The 27,261-nt window shown below is 54.6% G+C and overlaps 1 protein-coding gene across 1 annotated transcript in view; it reads right to left on the bottom strand.

The window, feature by feature from the left end:
• KDM2A (lysine demethylase 2A) overlaps positions 1-27,261 on the bottom strand; it is a 52,145-nt gene that overhangs the window by 2,475 nt on the left and 22,409 nt on the right. The window contains exons 5-21 of the mRNA XM_075048337.1: positions 25,963-26,041; positions 24,487-24,533; positions 23,941-24,119; positions 22,132-22,238; positions 21,437-21,530; positions 18,990-19,143; positions 17,015-17,130; positions 15,623-15,749; positions 13,653-14,074; positions 6,459-6,542; positions 4,353-4,619; positions 4,004-4,135; positions 3,835-3,924; positions 2,202-2,914; positions 961-1,124; positions 459-617; positions 54-269 (exon numbers count right to left, since the gene is read on the bottom strand). Coding sequence (XP_074904438.1) covers positions 54-269; positions 459-617; positions 961-1,124; positions 2,202-2,914; positions 3,835-3,924; positions 4,004-4,135; positions 4,353-4,619; positions 6,459-6,542; positions 13,653-14,074; positions 15,623-15,749; positions 17,015-17,130; positions 18,990-19,143; positions 21,437-21,530; positions 22,132-22,238; positions 23,941-24,119; positions 24,487-24,533; positions 25,963-26,041 — 3,150 coding nt within the window. The remainder of the gene's footprint in view (positions 1-53; positions 270-458; positions 618-960; positions 1,125-2,201; positions 2,915-3,834; positions 3,925-4,003; positions 4,136-4,352; positions 4,620-6,458; positions 6,543-13,652; positions 14,075-15,622; positions 15,750-17,014; positions 17,131-18,989; positions 19,144-21,436; positions 21,531-22,131; positions 22,239-23,940; positions 24,120-24,486; positions 24,534-25,962; positions 26,042-27,261) is intronic.

The following is a 27,261-nucleotide window of genomic DNA, read 5'->3' as shown; positions in this document are numbered from 1 at the left end:
GTCCAGCAGGGACCGGGGAGGCCAGCCTGGGCCACCCAGAGCAGCGTACCCACCTGCCATGTTGAGCTCGGTGAGGGAGTTGCGTGTGGAAGAGCCCACGGCCGTGAGGAGGTTGGCCGACTGGTCCGTAAGGTGGTTGCAGTGGCTGAGGTCGAGGCGGGAGAGCAGGGGCATATGGCGGATGATCAGCCGCAGCGTGGCGTCGGTGATGTCCAGGCCGGCGAGCCGGAAATCGATCATGTTGCGGAGTTTGCTGCGATTGTCCTGACCTGCAAAGGGAGAGGAGAGGCTGAGTGTGGACTATCTGCCCTGCTGCGTTGGGGCATTCCGGATCCAGCATTGCCTCCCTGCTCTGCACCCAGCATGTCACCCTCCTCCTGCTTCCCACAACCTCCAGGGACCCTCCTCAGTCACCACCGCCCCAGCCTTGCCCCGTGGCAGCCTGGGCAACAGCTTACTGGGTTTGTCTGTTGGAGGTGTGAGTAAGTCCCGGATCTGAGGGTCCTTGATTCCTACTGCCCACCGAAGATCGAGGGTCCTGAGAAGGGGGCAGCTGGAGGTACTGAGAGCACAGACCGCAGACCAGGAACAGCCTGCCAAGATGAGGTCTTTCAGGCCTGACGGGAGAAGGGAGAGAGGTAACAAGTCAGATGGGCTTGGTCAGCTCTGAGGCGTCCCAGATCTCAATCCTCTTTCTCCAGGCACATGAGGAAGCAAGCTCCCCTCCCTTCTTGGGGTGCAACAGGGAGCTGGGCTGTCTGAAGGAGAGGTTAAACACACAGCAGCAGGAAACCACATCACTATTGGCTGCTTGCTGGGTGACGGGATCCAAGCACCCAGGAGTTTTCAAGCTGGCAGATACCAGGGTGCAGAGCTTGTCTCTCGCTGCGGTCCAGCCATCAGGAAGCCTCGGAGCAGGCTGGTGGCAGAGGCAGGGACCCCTCCCCAGCCCACGCTCACCTGGCAGCCTGTTGACGAGCCACGTAAGCTGTTTTTTGGAGATATTGGTCCAGCTGAGGTCGAGGCTGACTGGTTGTCTTTTGATGATGCCGCTCAGCGCCTGGGGGGTGATGGACTTGCACCTGCTCAAATCTATCTTTGTCCACAATCTCTTGTCACAGCACCTGGGGACGAGGACAAGGCTGAAAGGTGAATCCCGAGAGGCCCACGGGACAAGAGACGACCAGCGGGTTGCCTGGCTTCGGGGAGGAGCCCAGCCCTGGCATAGCCCCAGCTGCAGAACAAGACCGCTCTGCCTGGTTTCCCCAGGTTTCCCCAAACACGTGGGGAGGTTGCTGAGGGTGTCCGGCCACCCAGGGATGCCCAGAACAGCCCCAGCAGGGTTTTGCTGCCACGTAACAAGACTCTGAGTCACAGCTGTCTGCCTGCTTGCCCCCTCCTGGGCGCTCCTCCCACCAGGGCAAAGATCTTAAGCATCCTCGCTCCCAGCAGGCAAAACACTCAGCCTGATCCCACCTCACAGCAGCCTGGGGAGACCCAGGACCCCGACTGTAGCTCAGCTGGGCCCCTAAAGGTGCCACACCAGTGGCAGGTGAGGGGATGCTCTCCTCCAGCCACCACGCCACACCATTCCCACCAGCCGCGGATCAAAGCGGGCCAGTCCTTTCCCGCTGTGCCATTCCCGCTGCTCGGCAGTTAGAAACCTCCCAGTTTCCAGTCCCCGTCTGTTCCCAAGCCCTCCATCCACAGCTGTCCCGGTGCCAGCATTGTCTTCAGGCCTGCTGCCCCCCGAGGCGTTTCCAGCCAGCAAACCCATCCTTGCCTCAGCCTGCCTTCCCCAGCCTGCTGGGAGGCCGAGGCAGGACAGGAGGCAGGGAAGGGCAAGGTCCACGCAGGGTGGTGGGTGAGCAAAGGGCATCAGCACCTCGCAAGGACACGGCAGGGGACGCAGGTGCTCAGGTGACAGCACAGCCTGCCACCGTCTCCCAACAGAGGGGACAGAAGGAAGGCAGAAGGGGACAATAAAGGCCAGTGCACATATGGCAAAGGCAGCAGCTGGCCACAGGGTCTGAGGGTGACGTTACCCGGCGTCAGCGCCAGCTACGGGGAGATCTTTCTCCCCCTTTCCCTCTGGCTGCCCATGAGGCACAAGGCTTGGCATTGGCCATGCCCTGTCCAGGGCTCAGGACGCGGGCAGGCCTGGCTGTGCCCACCCCCCTGCCACGTGTCCCCACACTCACCACTTGTACCAGGTCTTGCACACCCGCATGCACTCGCAGAGCTCCCTGCGAGTGAGGTAGCGGAAGACGGACATCCACACCTCACGCTGCATCCAGCTCTCCTCGCCCTCCTGCGCCCGGCCCCCTCGGCCATTGAGCCGGGCCGCCCCCCCCTCCTCCGCGTTCTCGTCCTCCTCCTCTTCTTCCTCCTCATCCTCCTCGGCGGCTGCCTCCTCCTCCCCCCCGCCCCGCAAGGGCATCCTGGTGGGTGCGTGACGCATGACCACGCGGGGAGAATGCTGCAGGTTGGTGGAGGAGGCCGTGATGGCTTGCAGCTTAGGGACGATAGAAGTGCCGTGGACGTCTTTGGTGGGGCGTTGGAGTGTCACGGTGAGGTAGGAGCCGTGCAGCTTGGCCTTCTCCACCTCTGACAGCTCCTTCTTGCCGCTGGGGTTGTTCTCCTTCTCCCGCACCATGGTTCGCTCGGTGGCCTGCAGCCGCAGCAGCTGCCGTCGCTTGAATCGCTCGTCTCTGCTGGCGCTGTGGTGGTCGCTGGGGCCGGCTCCCGGGGATGAGCGTGTCACCATGCCTCGCGGTGACGCTGGGTCGTGGATCAGCTGCAGCATGGGGGTGGGCGAGTTGGGCGGGGGTGTCAGGGGCTCCTCGCAACTCCGTAGTGGCCGCAGCACCTTGGCTTGCGCCGTGTCGTCATCGCTCTCCTCCACCTTCCGCTTCTGCGGGTAAGCGGGGCGGCAGGTTAGCAGGGATGGAGCTGCGGTGGGCCTGGGGAATGCATCTCCCTTCTCCTCTTCCCAAGGGCACCATTGTGGTGCTAGCAAGGCCTGCACCAGCTGTGCTCAGTACCACCAGGACCAGAGTCCACCCACACCAGCAACCAACATTTTCCTTCCCCCTTCACAAAAGGGGTGTCCCCCTGAAGTTGGGGGTGGTTTCCACTCTGTGCCTAACAGTCCCCGGCTTCTTGCAGCGGAAACTGTCAGGATCGCAGCTCAGCACAAGACACCATGGGGACAGGGGGTGCTCATCACATCCACTTGAAGTGCTGGGGGACCCAGGAACCAGGCAGATGTGCACCCCAAGCATGCACATCACCCAGGAGAAGGTGCCCCAGGGCAGCTGCCTCCCGCCTAGCTTGCCTTAGCTGCCTCGCTTCCATCCACAGCAGCGGGCACGGTCCTACAGGTGATGAGGCAGCCATAGGCCGGTGTCCTGGGCAGCGCTGGCAGCCGCCAGCGGACCAGCTGGCGCCGCACGCAGTCCGCTTGCTGCCTGGCGGAGGAACCCGGCTGCCCCTGCCGCTTCTGCGGGAGCCTGGCCTTCGCCTGCTGATGGGCTCCCTGGGAGCCAGGGACAGAGAGCAGTAAGCTGTCAGCTTACCCCCCCGTGGAATCCCAGGACCGGACTGCGGCAGGATGCTGCCAGTCCCCCAAGCGCTGCTGTGCTGCACCCCCGATGATCCCTGCTCTCACTAGTCACTGCCCAACTGGTCCCCTGGATTGCACTGGTGCCTGCCTGCCTGCCCTCCAGCCCACCCACGCAGCCCAGCCTGGTTGATCACTGCCTATCCCCTAGCAGGATGGAGTGGGATGGAGGACACGTGTCCTGCCCTGCCACAGCACCGCTCGCCTCCTACCTGGCCCTTCTCTGCGTCGTCACCCTGGTAGCATTTGGGGCACTCCCAGCAGTTAGGGAGCTCATCGTTGAGCAGCCCTTCCCCATCCATCTGCAAAGAGAAGCGGGCAGTCAGCAGCAGTCCTTCCCCACAGCCGAGCCCCCTCTTCCTCAGCGCCCATACTGCTCACCTGCAGGCAGCCAGGGTGAACAATCTCGTTGCAGATACAGCACTCCATGAGTTTCTTCTCAAAGTCCTGCGAGTCCTCATTCTGATCTACCTCCCCGCAAAGTGCACACGTGACCGAGTGAGGCAGCCTGGGCTACAAAGGAAAGCAGGAGTGAAACCAGGGCACGGTGGGACCGCCTTCCCCCTTTCCTCTTTCTATCCCCCACTGCCTGAACAATGGGGAAGGGGCCAACTATCCCCCAGGAATCAAACTAAGGCATTGCTCTCCTCTCTCTGACCCTGACTGGCCATGCAGAGTTGCTGCCAGGCTGCAGAGGACTTCTGAGAAAAGGATCAGGCCGCAGACTCACCGCTAAGCATTGCCGGAGGACGCAGGACTGTTTCATGCGGCCAGGCCCGCCAAACTTCTTCATGTCCCTGCAATAGTGGCACATGCCACACTCGCCCTGCATGCAAGCCTTGCATTTTCGGCACCGCACCCGCCTCCGCCTGGCGCCTGACACGATGGGAGAGACTGTAGGCCTGACGGGTGTCGGGCGGGGGGTTGGCTTCATGGTGTGCGGCTTGGTGATGGGGATGGTGGGCAGGCGCACCCTCAGCCGGGCCTGGAGCTTTAGCTGGCAACAGAAATAGAGAAGTGGCATGAGATGAGAGAACTGCTGTATTCAGCTTGGATCAGAAAGCCTCTGATCCCCGGCTCCCTCACTGTGACCTCAGATAATGTGCCAGAGAGCAGCCCTGCTCCCTCACCTCTCTGCAGACAAAGGAGCCTGTATTGGCTCTGCCCCGGGCAGCTCTCCTCGACCACACTCACTCAGCCTTCGCCACTCCACACCACCAAGAGCTCTCTCTCCTCCCACCCCCTGCCTGCAGTCAGAAATGGATCTGAAAATGGCTGACGAGCCCCAAAAGCATTGTGGCACTCCAACAACAGCCACTCTTCCCTTCTGAGGCAAAGAATGACAAAGTCTACCCAGGCAGCCAGAAAGGCTGTCCTCTCTCTGTGCCACCCAGGTCCCTCCACCAGCTGCACAAAGGGACAGGGCTCAGCTCTGACGTGAGTGCTCTGGTCATTCTCTCCCCCGAGCTTGAGGCATGCTGGGAACACCCAAGCACCCCCGTTTACAGTGCAGGTGGGATAGCAGAGCTCTCCAGCAGACACCTGCCACCCCATCAGCCCTCACAGCAAACACACTGGCTGCAGCATCCTTCCAGGATCGGCCACGATAGCGTGTGCACCACAGCTGATAGGCTTGGGGAAGGGCAGGCACCCAAAAAACCCAGCACAAGGACAGGGTCAGGCCTGTGCCAAGCATCTGAGTGCTGCATCCAAAGCGTGCAGACATTTCCAGGTCTCTTCTCCCAGAAAAGCTGCCCGAGATGCTTGCACTGCTGAAGGACCAGGAAGTCACGCTGGATCCCCTTGGGCAGGGCAGGCAGGCAGAGACAGGCACCTCCAAAAGGCAATCCGAGAGACTCGTTTGCCTCCAGACACCCAGACGGGGTGTTACCCACCCCTCCCAGTGTGATGGGGTCCTGCTCTTCCCATACGCCTGCCCATAAGCCCATCTTCTGGCAGGAAGGAAGCAGTGACCTACAGGAGCCGTCCTGACGGGCCATGGGAAGGCAGCCTGCGGAGGGGAAGTCCGGCCGGCCAGCAGCAGGCTGCTCCTCGCCTCCATCTGCCTAGCGACCTCAGCCTGGGATGCGGCTCAGCTTTGGGCCCTGGGTTACAAGGGCAGCTGGAGAGGGCTGGGCAGGGGCACGCTGAAGGGTCCGTTTCCCGAGAAGCTGGCTGCTATCTGCAGGCAGAGACCCCCAGGAGGGAGCTGCCCTCCTCGGGGTTGCAACAGCCAATGCTACAGCACAGGCAGCACGCTGGTAGGGGCAGGGACCCAAGGGGCATGCTCACCTAGCAGTGAGGGGCTGGCCTGCCCACCAAACAGGCAGGGTTGATGCTGGTCATCAACCCCCATAGCTCACCCTTCATCTCTCAGGGAACGCAACAGCAATACGTTCCCCTGACACAGAACGTTACTCATACCACCCAGGACTCCCTTGTCAAGCCAGAGAGCTGCTGGGAGAGCACCCTTCAGAAGATCGCCCCTTCTACCAACAGCAGGGCTTCAGCTCCTCTGAGCATGACCGAGGGGCTGGAGAACACGGAGCAGCTAGGGCTGACCCAGTTACTACCCATCGGCTGAGCCAGGGTAACCAGCACGGTGGGAGACCGCCACTGTTGCCAGCGAACGGGTTTTCCTGCAGTGCTGTGGAGGCGGTTGCGCCTCACAACCTGCCTCTGCGCTGCTCCCCTTCTGCCTGCCAGGTCGGGCTCCCAAGGCAGGTATGGAAGCAGTGCCACGGCACCCCAGTTGCAGGTGGCGACTCAGCCGAGGGCAGGTAATCAGCTCAACCACACGAGATACCCACCCAGGTCCCCTCCTCGCAGCTCCTACCTTATCTCTCTTGGGCCACTGGACGATGGGGATGCCTGTAAGTGCCAGTTTGGGGTCGCTGTTCGCGTATTCTTCTAGCAGCAGCTAATGGAGGGGGGGGGGGGAAGCAGAGAGACAAAAAGCACAGGTGTGAGCAGAGTGAAACAAGGCTCCCGCCAGTAAGGCAGGCTCCGACCAGATGCCAAGGCTAGCGTGCTTCAAACAAGACTGGGAAGGAGCCCTCCTCTACCCACGCCTGTGAGCAACGATCCCTCCCCACATTAGACAGACAAGCTCTGTCGAGTCGATCTGCACGAGCGCTTTCATCAACTGCATTTCAGCCCCGAGGCCCCGCGCTGTGCAGTGGTAGGGGGAGAGTGCCAAGCTTTTACAATCCAAGGGGATTTACAGGGGAGGATTCATGAGGGTCGCCCCTGCATCTGCTCCCCGCAATAGTCCCCGGGCACGAGGTAGCCAGAGGGTGCAGTGGCAGCAGGACATGGTACCCAGCACCCCCTCCGTAGCCTGGCACAAGCTGCCGGGTAGCCAAGAGCTGCTCCCCCACACTGCCTCGGGGTTTAGCTTTGACTTTGACGTGAGAGATCCCTCGGCACCAACCGGACGGGCACGCTGCCCTATGGCGCGACAGGCATCCTCGCTCTCGGCAGATGCGAGCTCCCTGTACTCACCCTGACCGTTTTGTCCCTCTCGCTCCCCTCCATCGCAGCCCCTTCCCCACGCTCACCCTGGCCGTTTCGTCCCTCTCGCTCCCCTCCATCGCAGCCCCCTCCCCACAACCATTCCCCACCGAATTTGCCCATTGCAAAGGTGCTTTATTTACTTGGCGTTGCCATGGCTACGCCAGCAGGAACCTCCTGCCGGCATCCCTGCTCGTGGTGCTTCCCGCTGCCAGGCAGGGCCAGGGCAGGGGTCTGCTGGCATCCCCCGTGGGGCTGCCCACTCCCCGGGTGCTCGCCCCGGCCCAGCTTTCTGGTGCTTCTCCGCCTTTCTCAGGCGGCTGCAGGAGGCAGGAAACCGTGGCCTCCCCTCTGCTCCCCGGCAGCACAGCGTGCTGCCTACAGACTTTCCGCCTCCCCGCCAGCCTTCCCATGAGCACACGCTGAAAGGAAAGGTCAGGGGCTGGGGGCTCACACACACACACAGATAGATAGAGATATATATACATATGGGTAGGGAACTGCAGCCTCCTCTTGTCCAGGGAACCGGGGAGGGGGGGTTGGCGGTGGCTCAGGCATGCTCCAAGCCAGGGAGCCAAGGGGCCTGGTGGGGGGGGCACCCGGGTCCTGTGGCTGCATCTGGCTAGGAGCCGGGGTGGGCGACAAACCCCTCTGTCCTCTCTGACCCCTCACGCTCTGGCTGAGGGGGGGGGAACAAGGCGGAGGGGACCCTGCGAGCGCACCGCGCCGCACGCTTCCCCCCGGCCGGCAGGAACTCGGCACCGGCGAGTGCGCCCCGAGGAAGGGGAGAGGCGAGCCCAAGCACCGGCCAGGGACCCCTCCGGGGAAGCAGGGGTTCCCCCCCCCCCCCCCCGCGGTCGCCTCCCAGCCTGCCTGTGTCGAGAGCATCCCCGCGTCCCCCTCCCCACCCCACGAGCGTTGCCAGCTGCCTGACCTTGCGCCTCTGGAGCTGCCGAGACTCTGGGGTGAAGTTTGCCGAGCCCTCTTTGTTTCGGTGCCCGCACTGCCAGGACCGGCGTTCCCCCCTCTTTCCCCGGACACCTCCAAGAGCTGCCTCAGTCTGAGCGGACCCGAACCGGACCCCCGGTCTTCGGGGACATGGTTGGGGGAGCGACGGCCGCCGTCCCCCCCTCCCACCCCCCCCCCGGCCCGAGCGGCCCCGGCTCCTCCCCGGCTCCGGCAGCCGCACCGATAACCGCGTGCTCCTCCCGAACCCTTGGGCAGCAACAGCGGCAGCTTCCTGAGCTTGAAACAATGCTGCTGCGTCACCCACATGCGGTTCCCAGCAATGCTTTGCAACGGGAAGATGGCAGAAGAAGGGGGGGGGGGGGGGGGGAAGGAGAAGGGAAAAAAAAAAAAAAAAAAAAAGCGAGCGAACGAGAGCGGAGGGCAGAGCCGTTCTGCTGCAGAGCCGGGAGGGGCCGGGGACGGGCGGCTGGCGCCGTGCGGATTGGCGCAGGGGGGCCGGGGCGGCTCGGCCCACCTTCCCTCCTTCCCTCCCTCCGCCACTGCAATCGGAGATGCCGGGGCCGGGCTCCCCGGGGCCGGGGCAGGCTGGGGAGAGCCCTTACCCGCGGCCCCGCTCACGCCCGACCTTCCCCAAGGGCTTGCTTTTGTCTCCTCCGAGGGGCTGGGTTTGTTGGTTTTTTTTTGGAGGGGGGGGGGAGGTTTGGAAGCCGAAGCCACCTGGGTCTAGGAGATGTCGCTGTTGGGAGCTTTTAAATGAAGGGAAAGGGGGGGCTGCAGGGACTGCACCCGCACCCTCCCGGAGCTGGACGGACAAACCTGCCCCAACAAACATCCCGGCACCCAAGTTTGGGAGCAGCGGTAGTCCCAAAGCCACCGCTGACCAGACGCTAGAGGGGGACAAACCCATACCGGGCGACACAAGGTCTCCCCAAACAGCCCCAGCTCCCCGAGAACCCCCCCACCCCGGCTACAGACCACCGCAATTAAAATGGAGGAAACTCTTGAAATAAAGCAAGCTCCCCAAAGCAGCACTGGAGAACAGTGACTGCTCCTAGCCCCGATGCAGCCAAAGCATCTGCAGGCAACCTCAGCTTTTGTCTCTCCTGCCCCTGGAGAGCCCAGGAAGCCACTGGGCCACACCGACCAGACACCTGGGTCCAGACCATCACCACCTGAACTGCCAACAACACCCCCGGGCCCCCAGCACAGGCTCTCCACAGATCTTGCCGTCTGCATCGCAGTGGGGACACCCAGCCCTGCAGCGCGGCCCGGCGCGGAGAATATGCAGGGTGGCTCCTCCGTCACGTTGCCAAGGTCAGGCACATCAGATGGCACGCCGAGGTGACGCCTGGTCAGACGGGACAGCGGAGGGGTCTTCAGTCCCACGTGCTCCAGGCTGCGGCGCTCCTATTTGGTCCATTTGGACAGCGATCGTGGAAGCATCAGGCATCTCGTGAACGCCGCACCGCTGGCACGCACGCCAGGAGGGGAACCTCGCACATGGCTCAGCGCTTCACGCTGCGGTTTAGTCTCATCTGAGCCACAGGCAGGAGCGTGGCCAAAGCTGCCGTCCCACCAAAGCGGGGACCTTTTCGGCACAGCTCACAGGCCACCCGAACTTCCTTGTCCGTCCCTGGTGGCAGCAGCCCCCGTTCCTCACCAAGTCCTCTCTTGCATCCCATTGCCCTGCAGCAAATGGGACAGTGCACGCTCTCCCCCCAGGCAGAGAGAGGGAGTGGAGTGCCCCGAGACCACTCACTGCTCCCAAAGGTGCTCATCAGTGCTTTTACATCCCCCGGGCTTCAGCAAGCTGACATGTTCGCTGCTTCTCTTAGACACGAGCACCTGGAGAAACAAATTGTCTTGGGAAAGCAGATTCCAGCTGGCAGATTTACTGGGGCAGGGAAAGGAGAGCACAAGGCACAGGGAACATTTCAGGCAGACGTGATGCACCAGAGATGAGAAGAGTAACGTGCGTTTACAGAGGAGCAGGAAGATGTCTCTGATCATGGGGAGACCCAGCACAACCCGGAGCCAGGTACGTGGGCAATGCCAGACCAAAGGCTTTAAGATGAGGTCCTGCAGACAGGATCCACACTTCTGGGAGAGGCTCTTCTTGTTTCTACAACGCTTGATGCTCCAACACCTCCAGGCAGAGCCCAAATACAACCCGTTTGCGCCAGTTACTGAGGCCACAGGGCTTGGTAGCACTGCAGCAAGCGAATGGTTCAAACATGGGCTCAGCTCCCCACAAGTCAGCTGACAGCAGGTCTGACAGCTCTAAAGCCAGAGCCTCATGACCCAGCCTGCTCCTCTGAAGTCTAAATGAGGGAAACCAGCACACCCCAAGAGGGGTCAGAAGTGATGGACTGAAGCAGTCAAAAGACAATGGGACCTCTCCGAAGTTCCCTCTTTCTCAATGATCTTTCCAACAACCCCAGTCCAGACCAATCACAGAGGCATCACCAAATGCATGGAGATTTTTCAGCAAGACATCAGTGCTACAAGGCAATATGTTCATAATCTCATTTTGCAAAGGCAGATCTTCTCCTGAGGCAGTGCTAGAAGCCTTTTTGATTTCTGCAGGCCCTCCCATTTAAGCCACTGGGGAGCAGCTCTCAGCCACTGGTTCAGAAGGCAGCGATGTGGTGTCACCAAGAGCTTTCCAAGGGAGACAGGCAAAGCTAGAAAGGTTAAGGAGAGGCAGTGGTGGCAACGTGCTCTTCCTATTCAAGATGCCTGATGCAGCCTTTTTACAGAGTCTTGGTAGATAGACAATCCCTCTTGCCACGGAGCTGGAAGCACATCTCTGTCAAAACCAGTGTCACATCCCGCCATGTGATGGCTCCAGGCTCAACTCATGACAGGATACAGAAACGTATTTCTTCACATAACCCAACATATGGACATCCTGAAGTCATGATCACCACACAAGAGGCTGTGGGAAAAGGCAGCATTTTCCTGGTCCATGCTGCAGCCGTGTGCCTGGGAACACTGGTTAGCAAAGGGTGGCAAGAAGCATGGTAGGACGTTTGATGTGACAGGCAGATCAAGGTGCCATGTCACACTACCTGCGTGTCTGGGCTCTATGATGAGAAAACACCATGTTCTGATCCTGGGTAGCAGACAGACCAAATAAACATGCAGGCCACAGCCACAAAAGCCTTCCGCAAGGCAGCAGCTGCCTAACTGGACACAGCTACATAGTGACAGCAGCAAAGTTGGCAAGCGCTGAAAACACGTTGATTCTGTGCCTCTCTAGAGCAGGTATTTCCCAACAGTCCTGTTGGCCAGATCCCAGGTCCATTAATGACCTCACCTGGTAACATAAGGGTAAGAGAAGCTGCTGCAGATCAATGGTCCCAGAGTCAGGCTAAGATGCTGTGGAGGACATACTGCTTTCTGTTTAGCATAAGTCATTGAAAATGGATTAGGCTGTAGTTCTCCACTAGTGCATAAAGAGAAATAGCAGATGAACAGAAGGGATCCAAGTCTGGGGTGCAGCACAAGGGATCCCACATGGATCATGCCTCCAAGAGCTGTGAGGGAAGGCAGGAGCATCAGAACAAGACTGGAGAAGGGAAGGGCTGTGCTTACGCACAGCCACTGTAGGACTGTGTTCTGTCAGCTACAGTTGTGCAAGAACACAAAAGCTATTAGAGGAGGGAGTTATACCAAAGCTTACACAGAAAACATGACTGAAATAGGCTATGTACCCCACATCATGAGTTACAGATGCATGGATGGCCACTTCATGCCTCTAGCTTGGTAACAACTTGTCCTGCCTAAAAAAAAAAAATAATAAAAATAAGGTGTTCTCCATACAAGCTATTGATACTGAAAATTAGACCTTCACTCATCAGCCTTTTCAGTGACCAGACCAGTTAAAAGGTTTAGCTAAAAATGTCTTACCCCTTTTCAGAATTTATAAGCCAACCTCCATTTGCCAGTTCCATCACCTCTAAGGAAAACTTAAGTTTTGAGTAGAGCTTTTGCTGTAGTTTGACAAACTTGTCCTGTTTTCTCCAGTCTAAGGAGGTCCTCCACTGCAGTCTAAGGATCTTCATGCCTTGAGGATGCCCTACAGCACAGGCATTGCTTGGGAGGCTGCTAGTCCTGAGGGACAGAGTCCTGCAGCTCAGGCTACTTCTGAACCTCAGTGGACGGGCAGCTTTAAGGAACAAGTCCTTCAGGGAAGCTGTTTGTTCTGACCGGACTGCAGGGACTTTCACCCACAGCTCATCTGTGAGGTATAACCAGACACAGGGACTGGTGGGTCACATCAAAACCACAGGCACATATCTGTTAGCTCCAGAACGCAAGTCCTTTGAAAAGGTCTCAAAACCCAGCTAAACACCAACAACCTTGAATGCTTTGCCTTCAAAACACCCAACACGCGACACCAGCCTCCCTTTCTCTGTTCAAGGGTGAAATGCTGCGCTGACAGCTCAAAGCTTGAGTTTCTCCACAGCATCATATGGTTCATGGTAGGGCCAAGGCCACCCCACTGCAGTGGTTCAGAAACACACGTGTTCCATACTTGAAGGCCACAGCACGCACAGTACACTTGAAAAAGCCACAGGAAACCAGAATTGCAGCCCCCTAACAGCACCTCCTCCCACTCCTTCAGCCAAGCACCACCAGAGCTCGGCCTGCTAACAGCCCACCCTGGGACCCCAGAGCTGTGCTGTCTGCTCCAAATGCAGAAGAGCACTGGATTTACCAAATGCCCCACAAAAATCAGGAGACAGCACTTGGAAAAGAAACGTGACGGCAAAGATGAAGATACACCCATGGCTATATCTTGGTGTCAGCTTCGATACAGACAAGCAGCTGAACAGATCACCATCAGCAAGGAAAGGAGCAGGAGATAACTGGTTTTAGGGACTAAAATGGACTTCTGGGGAATAAAGTGAGGCTGACGTTCTCACTTCAGTGCTGGAAGGGCTAAAACACCAATGCTCATGGAGTCAGCACAACAGGTCTGGCAGATACAGCTCAGGGTGTAAAGCAGGGCAGGGGAAAAAAAAACCAAACCAAAAACCCTTATATAATCTACAGTCACATCCTGTGCAAACAACCCAAAGAAACAACACCAAATCAACCTGGGGCAAGGAAAGGGCTCCACATGTTACAGTGTCCAGCAGCCCAAGGAGTCCACAACCAGAACTGGAAACAAACTGCATCACAAACAAGCGCTCTTGCACTGACACCCATAAGGGACCCAGACAGGGCCCAGAGGGTCCCCAGAGGAGTCTCAGCCACACTGGCTGGGAGCAGTTACTGCTCCTGCTAGCCCCAACCCAAAATCCAAGCCAGGGCTGTCCCTCAGCATCAGGTGGCGTAACATCAGCCTCCTGTAGAGGAAGAAGAGAACACCAAGCCTGCAGACAAAACACCCCCTTGCCCCAGGACAGGGGTAAGGTCAGGGTCAAGCACAGTTTCCCTGGGGGCAAATGCCTTTCCACCTCCAATGCCACAAGGAAGCAGATGCGCCCTGGCAGCCCTGAGGAACAGCAGCACTTGAGGCTCCCTCACGCCTACATACCTTGACGTCAGCGATGAGGGCATCCTCATCCTCAATGCCAGTGGGAACACACTTCTTGTGCAGAGGGAGTGACTCCAGTTTGTCCACGAGGCAGCGTAGACCCTCCAGCTCAAACTGCGTCAGGTGCACCTTCCTGCTCTTCCGTGGGCTGCCACCATTTGGGTCCCAGGCCTGGCCATTTTGGGACCCCCGGCTGGAGTCGGAAGAGTCTATAGATGGGGTCTTCTTCAGACCCGGCAGGCTGCTCCGGCAGCTCCTGCCCAGTTCATCATAGTCCACATTGGCACCATTGGCTACGGGGCTGGTGAGAACAGACCGCCTTGTGACTGGTCGCCTGGGTTCCTTCCCTGCTGCATCCTCCTCTTCTTCCTCCTCCTCCTCTTCTTCCATGTTTACCGAATCCGAGGAGCTCAGCTCCATATCTGCCACAATGGAGAAAGAGTGAGAGAAGAGCATGGTGGCCAGACAATCACTTGCAGGAGGTGTTCAGTTTCTAGAGGAATCCCCCAGTTATCAGAGATGCTGGAACAACAGACACATATAGGAACAAAGCGAGAGGAAAGGATGGGGCATGTAGCGGCTGGAAAAGAACAGCTAAAATCCTTCCCCATTCCTGGCTTGTTCTGTTGGAAGGTGAGGCCCAGGACATGGAAAACCTTCCAGAGAAGGAGAGAGCAAAAGCCTAGACTGTATTTCATAGAATCCTAGAATTGTTTGTGTTGGAAGGGACCTTTAAAGATCATCTAGTCCAACCCCCCTGCCATGGGCAGCAGCATCTTTCACTAGATCAGCTTGCTCAAAGCCCCATCCAACCTGACTTTGCTTTTGAGGGCTTGGGATCCCCAGCCATCTGGTCCTGGGAGTGACCCGGGACCTTGATCCTGCCTTCACGGTGGGAGAAAGAAGATGTGGACTCACTAGATCACAGTGAGGTCTCCAAGCCTGATTGTGCACAATAAAGCACCCTCTCCTGACAGTAAAAGGGAAGGGGGTTCTGTTGCTCCCTTCCTTTCAGCCCTCTGCACTAGTTCCCACTTCATGCTGCTCAGCGGTAGAGCAATGGTGATGAAGGCACTGGAGGCCTCCAGGCAGGAGGAGGACAGAGACAGCCTTTCCCAAACCAAGCACTGAGGGAAAACTCAAGAGGGCCACAGGAAAAGGACAAGAGCTGGGTGCCATGTCCCTTTTGCTAGGGCCCCCGGATAGAAATCAAAAGCCCTGAAAAGGCTGTGGCTGTGAGGGGAGGTGCCCAGGAGTCAGCATTTACAGCCTCTTAGAGGAGTGAGGACAAATTTGCTTCAAGGGCCTTGGGTGGAGGCTACTCAGCTCTCTCCCACTCTAAAGAAGGGTCTCTCTGAGTAATAGTCTCTTGAACCAATGCTCAGGCCCCACTTTCCTTGGCTGTAAGGAGGCCAAAAAATTCATTTTGCGAAAGACTCCCTGTGCTTCCTTGCGCATAACCTTGACAGCACTTTAAACTGTGCATGCAGGAAGGCCCTGATCAGCAAGAAAGCATTACTGCCTTGCAGCTCACAGCACAGTGGTGGTTACTGCAAGTTCCCTCCACTTCTTCTGTTAAAGGCTTTGTGTGTAGCAGCAAGACCAGGAACTTGTGTGCTGGTTTTGCAGCTGCAAGGAACCTGGCCTGTTACAGGGACAAAGGAGGAAGCAAAAGTCTGGCTAGTTTTGACTTCTTGCTCAAAGGAAAAGAAGCAAACTGCACCTCCTTTGGCAGGTCTGCAATGCCCTCCAACTGTTCAGTACAGCAAACAGTGAAAAGGGAGGAAATACCCAAAGAAACCACCTTGTGAAATTGAGGAAATGATAGTCCCAAATTCTTCCCAGACAGCCCTCCAGGGCCCACCATGCTGCTGAGCCAGACAGTACCCCAGCAGGAGGGTGCAAGAAACCATTTCGATATGGGTGAGGAAGGAATAAGAAGAGCTGGACAGCCAATGCAGGGGGCTTACCCATACTGAGCGATTCCTTCTGGAAGTCCTTGGTCAGATGTGAGCGGCTGGTGATGCAGTAGACATAGCGCTCCAGCACGTACCAGCACATCTCGTAATAGAAGGGATAACGAAACTTATTTGGGACCTGCAAAAGAGGCAAGGGGAAGGGGATCAGCTCAGACCTCCTCCACCACAGGGCTGCACAGAGATAGCTCTTATTACTGCTGCCTCAAACCAGACCGATCTCCTCCTGAGAGACAGGAAACGCATGTACGTGTTTAACAGCATCATTCATGCTTCTGGCAGCCTGACGCAATTCTCCTTGCAGAAGGATATTATCACCAGGCAGAGCAGAGACCAGGCTCTGCTCACTTGCAAGCCATTAACATTTCATTTGTCTTTGTTAGGGTTGCAGCTCTTCCCCCACAGGCCTCCTTCTCATTAGTACAAGAAAAAAGTGGCAGATGACACAAAAGGTTTCAGTTGAAGGTAATGGTTCAAGCCCTCTTCCCAAGCCCAGGCACAGCATCTGACAGTTTGTGCGGGCGGAGGGAAAGGTTGGTCTGTTAAGAGAGGTGTTACCAGCTCAGCTATTTAGCAGAGTGCTATCAGGGCTATGTCACATGAGTGTTGGCAATTCACATGCAGGCAGAAGCTGCCCCTGACCCTGCTGCCTGCCCTGCACCTTCCTGAGGCTACACTGCCCAGGGTGGAGCAGGCACACACTCCATTGTTCTATGTATGTCTTAGCTGCTGTGGATGATGGTCTGACATGTGACTGCTAACCCACAGGTCCTGCCTGCTGCAGCAACCTGAACTGCTTCAGAGAGGCCAACAGTCTGTCCATCACAGCCCAGGCATGTCCTGAAGCTTCTCTGCAGGAGCTGAGCTCTGCAGGACCCATGTCTCCACAGGGAGCAAGCAAGAACATCCACTTGCCAACAGCATTCTCTGCTCGAGGCCTCAGGAAGCCTTTAGTTTGTTGTCTTAGACCACATCAAGGTCTAAGATCAACACCAAGCAGCAGTAGAAGGCAGCCAGGTAAGGGAAGAGGCAACACACTGGATGCACTCCCATGAACATGCTGCTCCTTCCTCTTTAGGCAACCAGGAGAGGTCCCCATGACACTCACAGCAAGGTTTGCAGACCCCTCGGAAGCCTGGTGTCAGACCAGAGGTGGTACAAAGGAATATAACAAGACTTAGTGCACACTGCAGGCTGTCTCTCTGCCCGAGTTCCTGCCTGTACATTTATAGCAGGCTAGGACATCTCACTTACAGACAGCTGGAGCTGAAGCAATCTGTCACAGGGTGAGATTCAACTTGCCTGCCTGCACACCACCACTCTTGGCTGTGCCCTCCCCACCATCCCAGGAGGCCACATCCTCCCAGCTCTCCCACAGGTCCTTACCCGCGTGCGGTCTTCGATGCTGTAGATCCGGAGCTGCATAGGGATGTTGAAGCTGTGTAAGAAGTTGCCTCCGAAAACCAGTGTGTCCATGGGAGTGTACACAGCATGGATCCAACCTTGGAGAGAAAGCAGAGTTTGAAGAATCTTGAGTAACTAGGTGAGGTCAAGGTCTCACAACTGACAGTCCCTACTAATTCAGTTCCTTTGCAATCTCTTATTGTGTTCTTCAGAGCAGGGCTGTCAAATCTGCACAGCCTTCATGCTGCTCAGCTAAGTCCACCCTGATAGTTGCACCCTTAACCTGCACCCACGTTAGCTGCAAACACACAGATGAGCTATTGACCCGTTGTCACGTCAGCCAGCCCTAGCAGCAGCAGGGGGCTACGATGGGACCATATAGACCCCAACTCTTTGAGAAGGGCAGACACTGCCGTGTTACAGCAACCACGTCCACCCCTCCTGAAGTGTCACTACTGAATTACTCAATACCGAGCTCGCTTGACCCATCTAAGAGCTAGAGACAGACTTGTACTTAGGCAATTAAATACACCTGTGGATCTGGCCTCGCATCCTCCAATGGTGGCACATGTGCCAGTACCCACCTCCTGTCCATAGCTTTTTGTCATCTTGGTGTCTCTGGAAAGTTGCTTCCTAATTGCATTAGGCCTAAGAATACCAGCAACAAGGAAAACAGTGTTCCAAAGCCTGTTCAACAATTAAAAAAACCCTCAAAGTAACTCAAGTTCCAGCTCTGTTATCTCCAAGGCTAAGCAATCCAGCCAAGCCCAACATTTTAGAAATTCCAGCATCGGTTTCCTTAAGGCAAGGCCAATCAATTCAGAAGTGTCAGTTGTGATAACAGGACTCATTTGAGTAACTTCTGCAATCCCTGATGTTTTCTGTTCCTGCTCCCACTGTAAGCTACAACACAGCATACTCCTGCACTGCTGTTGGAGATGAAACGGCAGGTGAAACGGCAGGTTACAGCAGCCTTTGATATCTGAGACAGTCTTATGGACACAATTTTTATGCACCAGTTTTATTAGAAGCCTTCGAAGGGGTCTAACAATCTTTCTCTGTACAAGGGAGTATTCCCTAGTGCAAGCACAACATTTTACAGACATCCCAGGTCTCCATCACAGGTTCTAAAAGGCTGTGAGCCAGTCCTTGCAAACAACCAACTGGAGCTGCCTTTTTTTTTTTTTTATCTGCCTCATCTCTTCTGCCTTTGCTGTTTTCAAGCACAGCACTGTACTAACTGCACATGGAACACACTGCTGATGCCCTCCAATTATTCCGCTTGCTAAACCAAGTGAGGCTAAAGATTTCTCTTAACTTTTGAGGGTGTTCCAACTCCCAACCTCAAAGTCTCCTTGCCCAAGCCCTCTGCAAAGCAGTTACCTGCAAGTCTCTCCATGTTACTGCTTCCCAGCTCCCTACTGGGTTTCAGCATTTTCCAACATTTGCTTCTAGCTATATGCTTTCCAGCTCTCTTATCTGCAGTACCTGCAGACTGTTTGATTGTCTTTCCCCATGTCCAGAGCAGCCACCTTGCTCCTTCAACTCACACACTGGCTCCCTTCCTTGCTTCACAATTTGAACATAACTCTGCAGAGATTTCACAAGAGACCCAGGAAGCTGAGGAGCTGTGCTGCCCTGGGCCAGTCTTCAACATACACTACTCCTCATGTCAACATGACAGGCTCTGGGAAAGGCTCCTTTAATAATTGATCAAGAGTGATGTGAGCCAGCCACAGCTTTCCTGTTGCTTGGGCTGAATCCACAGTGCCATGACAGGCATGTTTTAGGAACTGGCAAGCAAGAGGACAGAGCTACATCACATCTCCCTCTCCTAGTTACTCATGAGGGAGGATGCTAAATCCTGCCTGTTCTGATTTTGCTCATGTCCCAGGAGTTTCAGCCTCTCACCACAACCCTGGTAAAGGCCAGGATGCGCCTGCCCACCCTGCAGTACCTGAGGGGATGACAAATGTGTAGCCCTGCTTGAGCTCGATGCGCTGGCACTCTGACACTCTGTCCCCAAGAAAAATGTCTCCCTGCTTCCCTGAGAGAAGCCAGTTTTCATAGAGCTCCAGGTTCTGGGGTGTAGGAGGGATCAGCCAGAAGATCTGCAAATAAAGACAACGGGTGTTTAAGTCGTCACATAATTAACAGCTACTGACTACCCCCTGCTTCTTCCAAACCTGCCCTGCTCCCTCTCCAGACATCTAAATCTCTTCCTCTCCCCAACCACAGAGGATGCAAATTTGCAGGAATTCCCAGTAAAGTGTCCCATTTGAGAGGGCAAGCCACTGAGCAAGGTCTTTCCCAACCTGACACACTGAGCACCACAGGTCAGCTGAGCTTGGGATGCTTTGTAAGGTATTAGTTACATCAATAGAACCCACCAAAGACACCAGAGTGCTAGAGACAAAGGAGGTATTTACCTGCATATTTCTGCCATGTTAGTAAGAGCTACAACTAAACTAGAGATTTTCACCTGTCTCGCTCCATGGAATTACAGGGGGCAAGCAGACACCCACCCCCAACTAGGCCCTTCAGAGACTGTTAACTCATCCTTTGGGAGAAGGCACTGGAGCCGCAAACCATCAGAATTGCTGGGGAAGTCTGGTAGCTACATCTCCTTTGCAAGGAAAGGTGGGTGAAAAGCCCAGATTCTTCACGTGCAGCAGAGTTTGCTGCCTTCCCTGAACCTAGTCTAAGTCAGTGGAGAAAAATGGGATGGAAAAATTGCCCAGGACTTGTCCTAAAGAAGTGACAAGACCTTTTTTCCCAGAGATCTGCCTTTACTGACTGCAGAGGGAGCCCATCCAGCCACCTTCAGCTGGACAGTTCCTTCGCAGCAGTTACAAGCAAAAGGGCTCCCTATCCTAAGGCTCTTTGAGGTGCTCTCAGGAGATGTTCAGCCACAACAGGCAGCCTTTTTTACCCCCGGCTCCTTGATGAATTGAGCCCTAGATGGCTGATGGTTTTTATCAGAAGCAGGGTTAAGGCAGGAACTAGGTGCATTTCACTGGACAAGAGGTGGGACCTGCCTTGGTAAATTCTGTACTACAGGATACTACTCCACATTAGCTTTTCCTAGTAATACTAAGCTGAGGTACCACCAGATTTTGCTGCTCCAACTGCATCGATTCAAACGTACTATGATGAGTCTGTCTGCATCACCACCCTCCCTGGACAGCAGTGCAAAGTTTCCTTGACTACAGTAGAGCTGACAACTGCAGCTAGCAAAAACTTGAATACAAGCTCTTCTGTGCCATTATATTCCTTGCTGAAGCATAGACCAAGTCCTATGACAACAGGCACCCAATCGCAGTCAGAGGGGAGGTTTTCCCAGCAAGGACTTCATATTGACCAAGTGTCATGCGCTGAACGTGACTGTGCTCTCTAGAGCAGCAGAAGTGCTAGAAGTGCTAGCTAGCGTGTCTGACTTAATTGTTCAAGTACTAGCTAGCCCATTTGGTGATACAACACCCAAACTATTACAAATCTGTTTTCTGAAAGAGAACAAATACAACATTCCCACCTGTAAGAGAAGCTTAAGGTTCATTCACTCTGCCTAAGAGCAAATGGGAGGACTGGCACCTTCCCAGATCCCCTTCCAGACAGATTTATTCCAAGCCAGGCCTCAGTACAACACACAGCCGGGGTGACGGATGCCTGGCACAGGGAAATCCCTGCACAATTATAACTGGAAGCCACCCATCAGGAAACAAACATTGCACTCAAAGTTTGTAACCAGACAAACTCAAACTTAATGGAACCTCGTGTTCAGTTTTTCTATCTTGGGCTGAGCTCAGCTACAGGAAGTGAGTCCAGACAATCAGCTCAAATCTGACACTGTTTCAGAGCTACTTCTCACCAGAAAGCATTCAAGGGTTTTGCAGTGAAGACCTGTCACTAGCCTTCAGTTCAAGCGCTTCTGCTTTTGAAATCACTTGATGTTTTAAGATGACCCCTCACACATCTGTTGGCTATTTAAAAACCCCTGAACAGCTTAGCTTTAGGAGAGGCTCCCAAGCGTCTTTAATCACCTTTCTTCCATTTGCTGCTGCTCCTAGTGTGCTATGTGCACCTCACCAAAAGGTGATTAGCCATGTAACCAAACGATCTCTCAGAAGCCCCAGGAACTGGATGAATTGGGTTATTCTACTCTCTATCTTTTAGCCTTTTATAACGTTGTCTCAGCATCACCTCTACAGCATGGGTTTTCAGCCTGTACCTGGTGGACCTCTGAGAGCCTGAACTACTTCCAAGAACCACAGATAAACAAGTTTAGGGTGGAAAGACTTCAATTCACTGTCTGGGACCTGCATCTTCAAGGATCGACAAGGGAACAGAGTAAAAGTCACTCTCCTGAAGCATCTGTAACTTTCCCAACAGGGACTGTCCTCCTACCTTTCCCCCTCGGTGGATGTGGTACCACACAGAAGTCCCACCAAAGTCCACGTGGAAATCTGTGTAGCAGCCCTTGACGCTCATCAGACAGTATCTGCCAGAAAACAAGATGATGATAAGGTGAAAATGAGCGGTGGTCCACATTTTAGAGCAGATACAACGTATTCAAAGGGAGTGGCCTGCCCAAACCCAGGCCAGTGGCTCAGAGCAGTGCCAGAAGCCAATTACTGCAGTGCTAAGCACTTTAGCTGCAGGGAGGTGGTGGTCTGTAGGAGAGCTCACTTTGCATCTATATCACATCCCCACAAAAAGATCCAGTCCAGGCAAGAGGAGAGCTTTCATCCTCACACACCTGACAGCTCTAGAAACCCTGATGCCACAGGTCTGGCCTGCAGGGCAGGATGGGCAGCATCTAGCAGCTCAGCTGACTCCAGATGTCTCAAGGTGGTGAGCACCAAGAGTTTCCCCAAAGTGCAGTGAGCTCCTAGAAGCCACATGACCGCTCTTCCACACAGTGTTTGGCAGGGGCTTAAATAACTAACCGCAGTGTCCTTGCAAGTGTCACCTGCTGAAATAAACAGGGAGACTGTTTCTCCCGCTTCCCCTTGGTACAAACTCCTTCTCCCTTGGGCAGTTTTCTTGCAAGAGATGCTTTGCTGCCTGCCACCATTGGATTAGCTCAGGAAGTCACTTACTTCTGCACCTTTGGATACTGCATCTCCAGGATAGCATTCGTAGACTCTGTCTGACTCTCCTTCAGGTGTCTGGGCCACATGTTATCAACCCAGTCAATCAAATCCACCTACAGCAGAAAGGTGGGAGACATGAATAGAGATGAAAGGGGCACAGTAACCCCTTTTGCTACCCCCAGGCTGTCCTGGAAACTCAAATACCTATTGCCTGCCTGGTAAGCCCAGAGCCCACATGTGGCTGGGCACCTGTGGGATGCAGGGTTGCACTGGGCCCACCAAAGCCACTGCGGTGCTGTGCACAGACCGCCAGCCAGCCCAGCTCAGAGCACACCCACAACAAACAAGAGCACCAAGGCAGGGAAGGAAGCCCTGGTGTTAGCTGAAAGGCCATGACACCCCCTTTTTGGCCCCCACACACCCATCAATCTTCCCAATGCCACTGGTGCAATGCCACATGTAAAGCGTTTAGGACCAACTGTTCTGATGTCAGTCGCTGTACAGTGAGCCTCTGAATTCACACAAGCAGCAAACACCACAGCAAGATCCCAAGCATGGTACTGGGATGCTGGTCATCTACTTAGGGGCTAGGCAGGAATTGCTATGCACTGGGCTTACATAAAAAAAAATGTGCTGGGCAGCATCTGCTAGGGTGGGATTCAACTCTCTAAGCTTCAGGACAGCCAGAGCAGGCAGGGATGTCCAGGCTCCCTCTACAGTTAACAGAGAGAAGCGAATGGCCCTACAGAGCTGCCCCTTCCTCTCCACCGACTGCAGAGGGAGTTCAGGATGCCCACTCCATCCATCCCATTTTCCACACAAGGGCAACTCATTTTCCCCCTGCCAAAAAGCCTCATGCCCTGCTTCCAGCACACCTCCAAGTCTTGGCCTCCTCTGCTCTCAGAGATTTCAGTACTTTTCATCAGAAACCCTCACTGCCATGCTGCACAACCCTCTGGAGTCCCAGCTGAACACAGGGTTGCTGTCCTAACGGGACCATGGTTTCCAAACACCAAGGAAACCACAAAGCTCAACCAGCATCCAGGCTTTAGCTACTCTCTCAAATTACAGCAAACACTGCTGAGCTCTGCTGTCCAATTTAGGTCCTGCTGGAGTTTTACACCTGGCCATTATGGCAAGCCGCTCCTGTCCTGCACCTCTCTTTGGCCACAATAGAGCTGATCGCTGCTGCAGGATGCAGGAGAGGGCTCTGCACCAAGCATCAGAGCAGCACAGTGCACAGGACAGAGGGAGGGTAGGCCCAAGACGGAATGACAGCCACGGTCTTGGCAGACAGCAGAATCCGCTAACTGGGAGAGGCTGGCAGCCAGTGTCCCCATCCTGTCCCCAACGCTCACTGGCTGAGCACAAATCTGACCTCTCTATTCAAACTCAGGTGCTTGTTCAAACTCTGTGCCTGTTCTTGATCACCAGCCAGCAGGAGCAGGTTACTTCACTCTAATTATTCTGCAGCCAATCACTTTCACTTCTTTAATTGCTAACAACTAGTGAACAAGTCAGCTCTCTGCAGAATGACAGGCCAGGGACTTGACTGTGGTCCCTACAGCTGAGGGATGCACAGGCTGGGCAGTCCCAGCCTGACTGTGAGATCAGCTACAGCAGATGAGGTCCGAGTCAAACACAGAATCCGCTCCAATAGCTTCCAGAGCATAGCAGTGACATCCCTGGCTGAACCCATGCATGGTATGAGCAGGCCATCTCCTCCCGCATTCAAGTGTCAGGCTGCACCTTGCCTACAGGGGACCACAAGCATAAGGGAAAGGACATTCCTGCAGAAGGAAGAGCCACGCTCACCGTAGCAGGTCTCTGCACCAGGTTCTCCAGTTTGGTGTGGCTGAACTCCAGGCTGATGACGTTGTAAAGTTTCTCCCGCTCGGCCTCCGGTGTTTCATAGTAGCGTGCCCACTGTGCCATGGACATCTCAATATCCCTCTGTGTGTTCACATCCATGACATCCACCATCCGTCGGCTCCCTGCCAGAACAGACAGACATCACTGGAACTGTCCCTATGCACAACAGACCACCCAGAAGAGACACTCCAGGAGACACGAGATCCTTCCTCAGAGGACCCACCCACACAAATGTGACATCTTGGCCTTTCCCATAACCTCACCTTCTTCCGTATATACCCACATTGAAACCGAAACTGCTTCAAGTCAAACTAGACTCAAGCAGATAAGACTCGTGATCCACTGGCTAAGGACGGCTCAGGTTCAACCAGCTGCATGCTGGGGGAGCCACAAGACCAGACCTCTAGCTTTGATAAACCCAGTGACTCTCCCCATTCCTCCCTATCTGCCCAGGTCACAACAGAGGCACTGTGGTCCCCAGACACTTACCGACACACAGCCGCACATCATTCACGCTGAAGTCCGGATCTGGCATCCTGCAGGACAAACACCTTGCTAAAAAAATCATGAAGTGCTTCTAGTTGCAGACCCTTCCCACCTGTAACCCCAGTATTGGCACCCTGAAGATACTACTGTGCTTCTTTTTGCCTCTTGGGTGTGGGTGAAGACCATGCAACTAGATCTCTGGGTGCATAGGTCTGTGCTGAGCACTGGGTGAAACACTGTGCCCAACTTCTGGCTAGGGAAGCAGATTTGGGAATAGGATATACCATTTCTAGAGCATGAGCTGTTCTAGCTGTTGCCTAGAAGCAGTGGCTTCTGGCAAATGAGCAAGCACGCCTTGGGCTAAGCAATCCTAGCTCTCATTTTAAAGACTGCTCGTATGCGTTATCCCAATATAAAGGGCATAGTCAGACTATTACAAGCAGTATATTTCACTGACACAGCATAACTACCCTAACTGTTTGTACTGGCATACTTATCTGTACAAACACTGCTGTCACAGGCAGAATGGGCGGGCAGCCACTGAAACAGCTCTTGACCCAGAGAAATAGCCAAAAGGTCAAGAGAAATCCAGTTTCACCCACACTGTAATCTTCAGTATCAAATCTCTACCCTCCCAAGCCACCCAGCAGTTAAAACTGAGCCTGGTACAATTTCCTATCTAATTCACCACAGTACGGTACATCATGCACTGGATGAGATGTTGCCCATCCGTTAATAGCCAGCTAAGGAAGTAAAGAGCAGTGTGGCTGATACTGGCTCTGACGAAGTTTTCTAGGGCTAACTTATTCCTCTAACTTTTGTACTAATCAAAACCAAAAAAAAACCACTGACCCAGCAGAAACACTGGATCAGATCAGTTTTTTTTAATTTTGTAAAATACAGTTGTAATGTTGTGATATAGTATTACTTGCCTTAAAACTACATCTACCACCTCATTGCATATTTATATGAATATCATAAAATGGCACAAAGTCTTGCATCAGTACAGCTTTACACTCAAAGCTGTAAACCTTAATTGACTTACTGTAGCAAGAGAGACAGATGGCAGTTTAGAAGTAACCATGTTGGGTAAATCAGGTTGGAATTCTGGAAAATGCCAGAAATACTACAAATTGCTTGACTCTCTGGCAATAGATGCCTATATTACTAGGAAAGAAACCCAGCCAGATGTTGCATCAGAGCAGCAGTGGGACTTTCCAGACATTTGGTTGAATTGCGATCACCTACAGCCAATTCAGTCCTCTCATTTTAAGTCCAGGCAGACTAGTAAGAACAGGATAACCGAGGTGGAAGATACTTCTCTCTGCTCACTGCATATAAAGAACAGCACGGACAGGACACAGTCATACCAGCTTGGCAGAGCACAGATCCAGCCACCAGGATCAGATCCCAGACAACGTAGAGAGGGGCAAGAAATCGGGCCAGAGTCACCCACCTCTCTGTGCCCCTAGAACTTACTTTATCCCCAAGCCATCAGAGCTCCTGAAGATGAGAGGGTCTCGCAGGCCGCCCCGCTGGATGTATTCAACTGTGAAGTCTGGTGTGGGGAAACAAGAAGAGGGAAGGTGTTAGGGGAGAGTCCTTCAGAAGACTATAGACAAGCTGAAGTTAGAAAGGATCTCTGGAGATCTCTAGTCCAACCCTGCTCCCAGCAAACTGACCTCAGACTCAGATCAGGTCAGTCAGGGCCCTGTGCAGTTGAGACCCAAGAACCTCATCATACCTCTGTGGCAAGGCTAGCCAGCGAAAAGAAAGCCCTGTTCCTCACTATTTCTTTCTACACCCCTTCGGAGATCCTGGAACTCCTTTGCGGCAGTTCTGTGAGCAGCATGGCGTGTGCTGCTGACAAGCCTCAGACAGGCACCCCCAGGGAGGCGGGGGTTTGCTCCAACAGACTGCACCAGGCAGGGGAACAGCACAGCTTTTGGTCCCCACTTCCCTAAGAAGCTCACAGCCAAGCAAAAGATGCCTTGAAGAAATGCTCCTCCCTCATGGTAAACCCTCACGAGGCTTGCACTGGCTGTGTGATGAAAAGACATCCCACTGAGCTATATGCGTGGTGAAAGAAAGGGGAGAGATCCCACATAGTTTTTGAATTAAGCATCTAGTAGACATGTGGCTGCAATTACAGGTGCTGACCCAGGCAAACCCTCTCGTTCCTGGCTGCCACGTGTTCCAGCAAGCCTGCAGCACTGCAGACTGGCTCATCGCTCTCTAGATCAAGCGGCTTCCATGCCATTTCCCACACGCACTCCCTGTTACCAGCTCCCCTGGCCCAAGGGCTTAGCAGGCTTGAGTCAATCCTCCACCAATATGCTTCATATTGCCTTCAAACTGCTTAGGGACTGCCGCAGGACTTACAGGGGCAGCAGGCAGAAACGTCCTTTGCCTGCACTGCACCACTTGGATAATGCAAGTAAAGTGGTTTACAGCAGAGGAAAGTACAGAACTGGCATGAACAGCAGACAGTTTTCTCAACTTTACAGAAGGATGGAAAATAAAAGGCAGAAAAACACAGGACAATGGGAAAGGATTTTATTAACACCACAATTGCCTTGTAACCGCCCTTCAAGTTGGCAGTCAGGGAGGCTTTGGGTGTAGCCAGATGCACAAAAGCACATCCAACTGTGATCACTGTTAGCTTTCCACGAAAGGCTCGGGGAAAGGTCATCTCACACACCATGCCTCACTGGAGAAGTGGCCAACTGCACCAGCTGTCTGGTTACTGACAGCAGTAGCACACACTGCAGCACAGCA

Source organism: Buteo buteo, chromosome 16, assembly GCF_964188355.1.
Source record: "Buteo buteo chromosome 16, bButBut1.hap1.1, whole genome shotgun sequence".
In the NCBI taxonomy this organism is placed as follows: Eukaryota; Metazoa; Chordata; class Aves; order Accipitriformes; family Accipitridae; genus Buteo; species Buteo buteo.
This window is presented reverse-complemented; position numbering and strand designations above follow the sequence as displayed.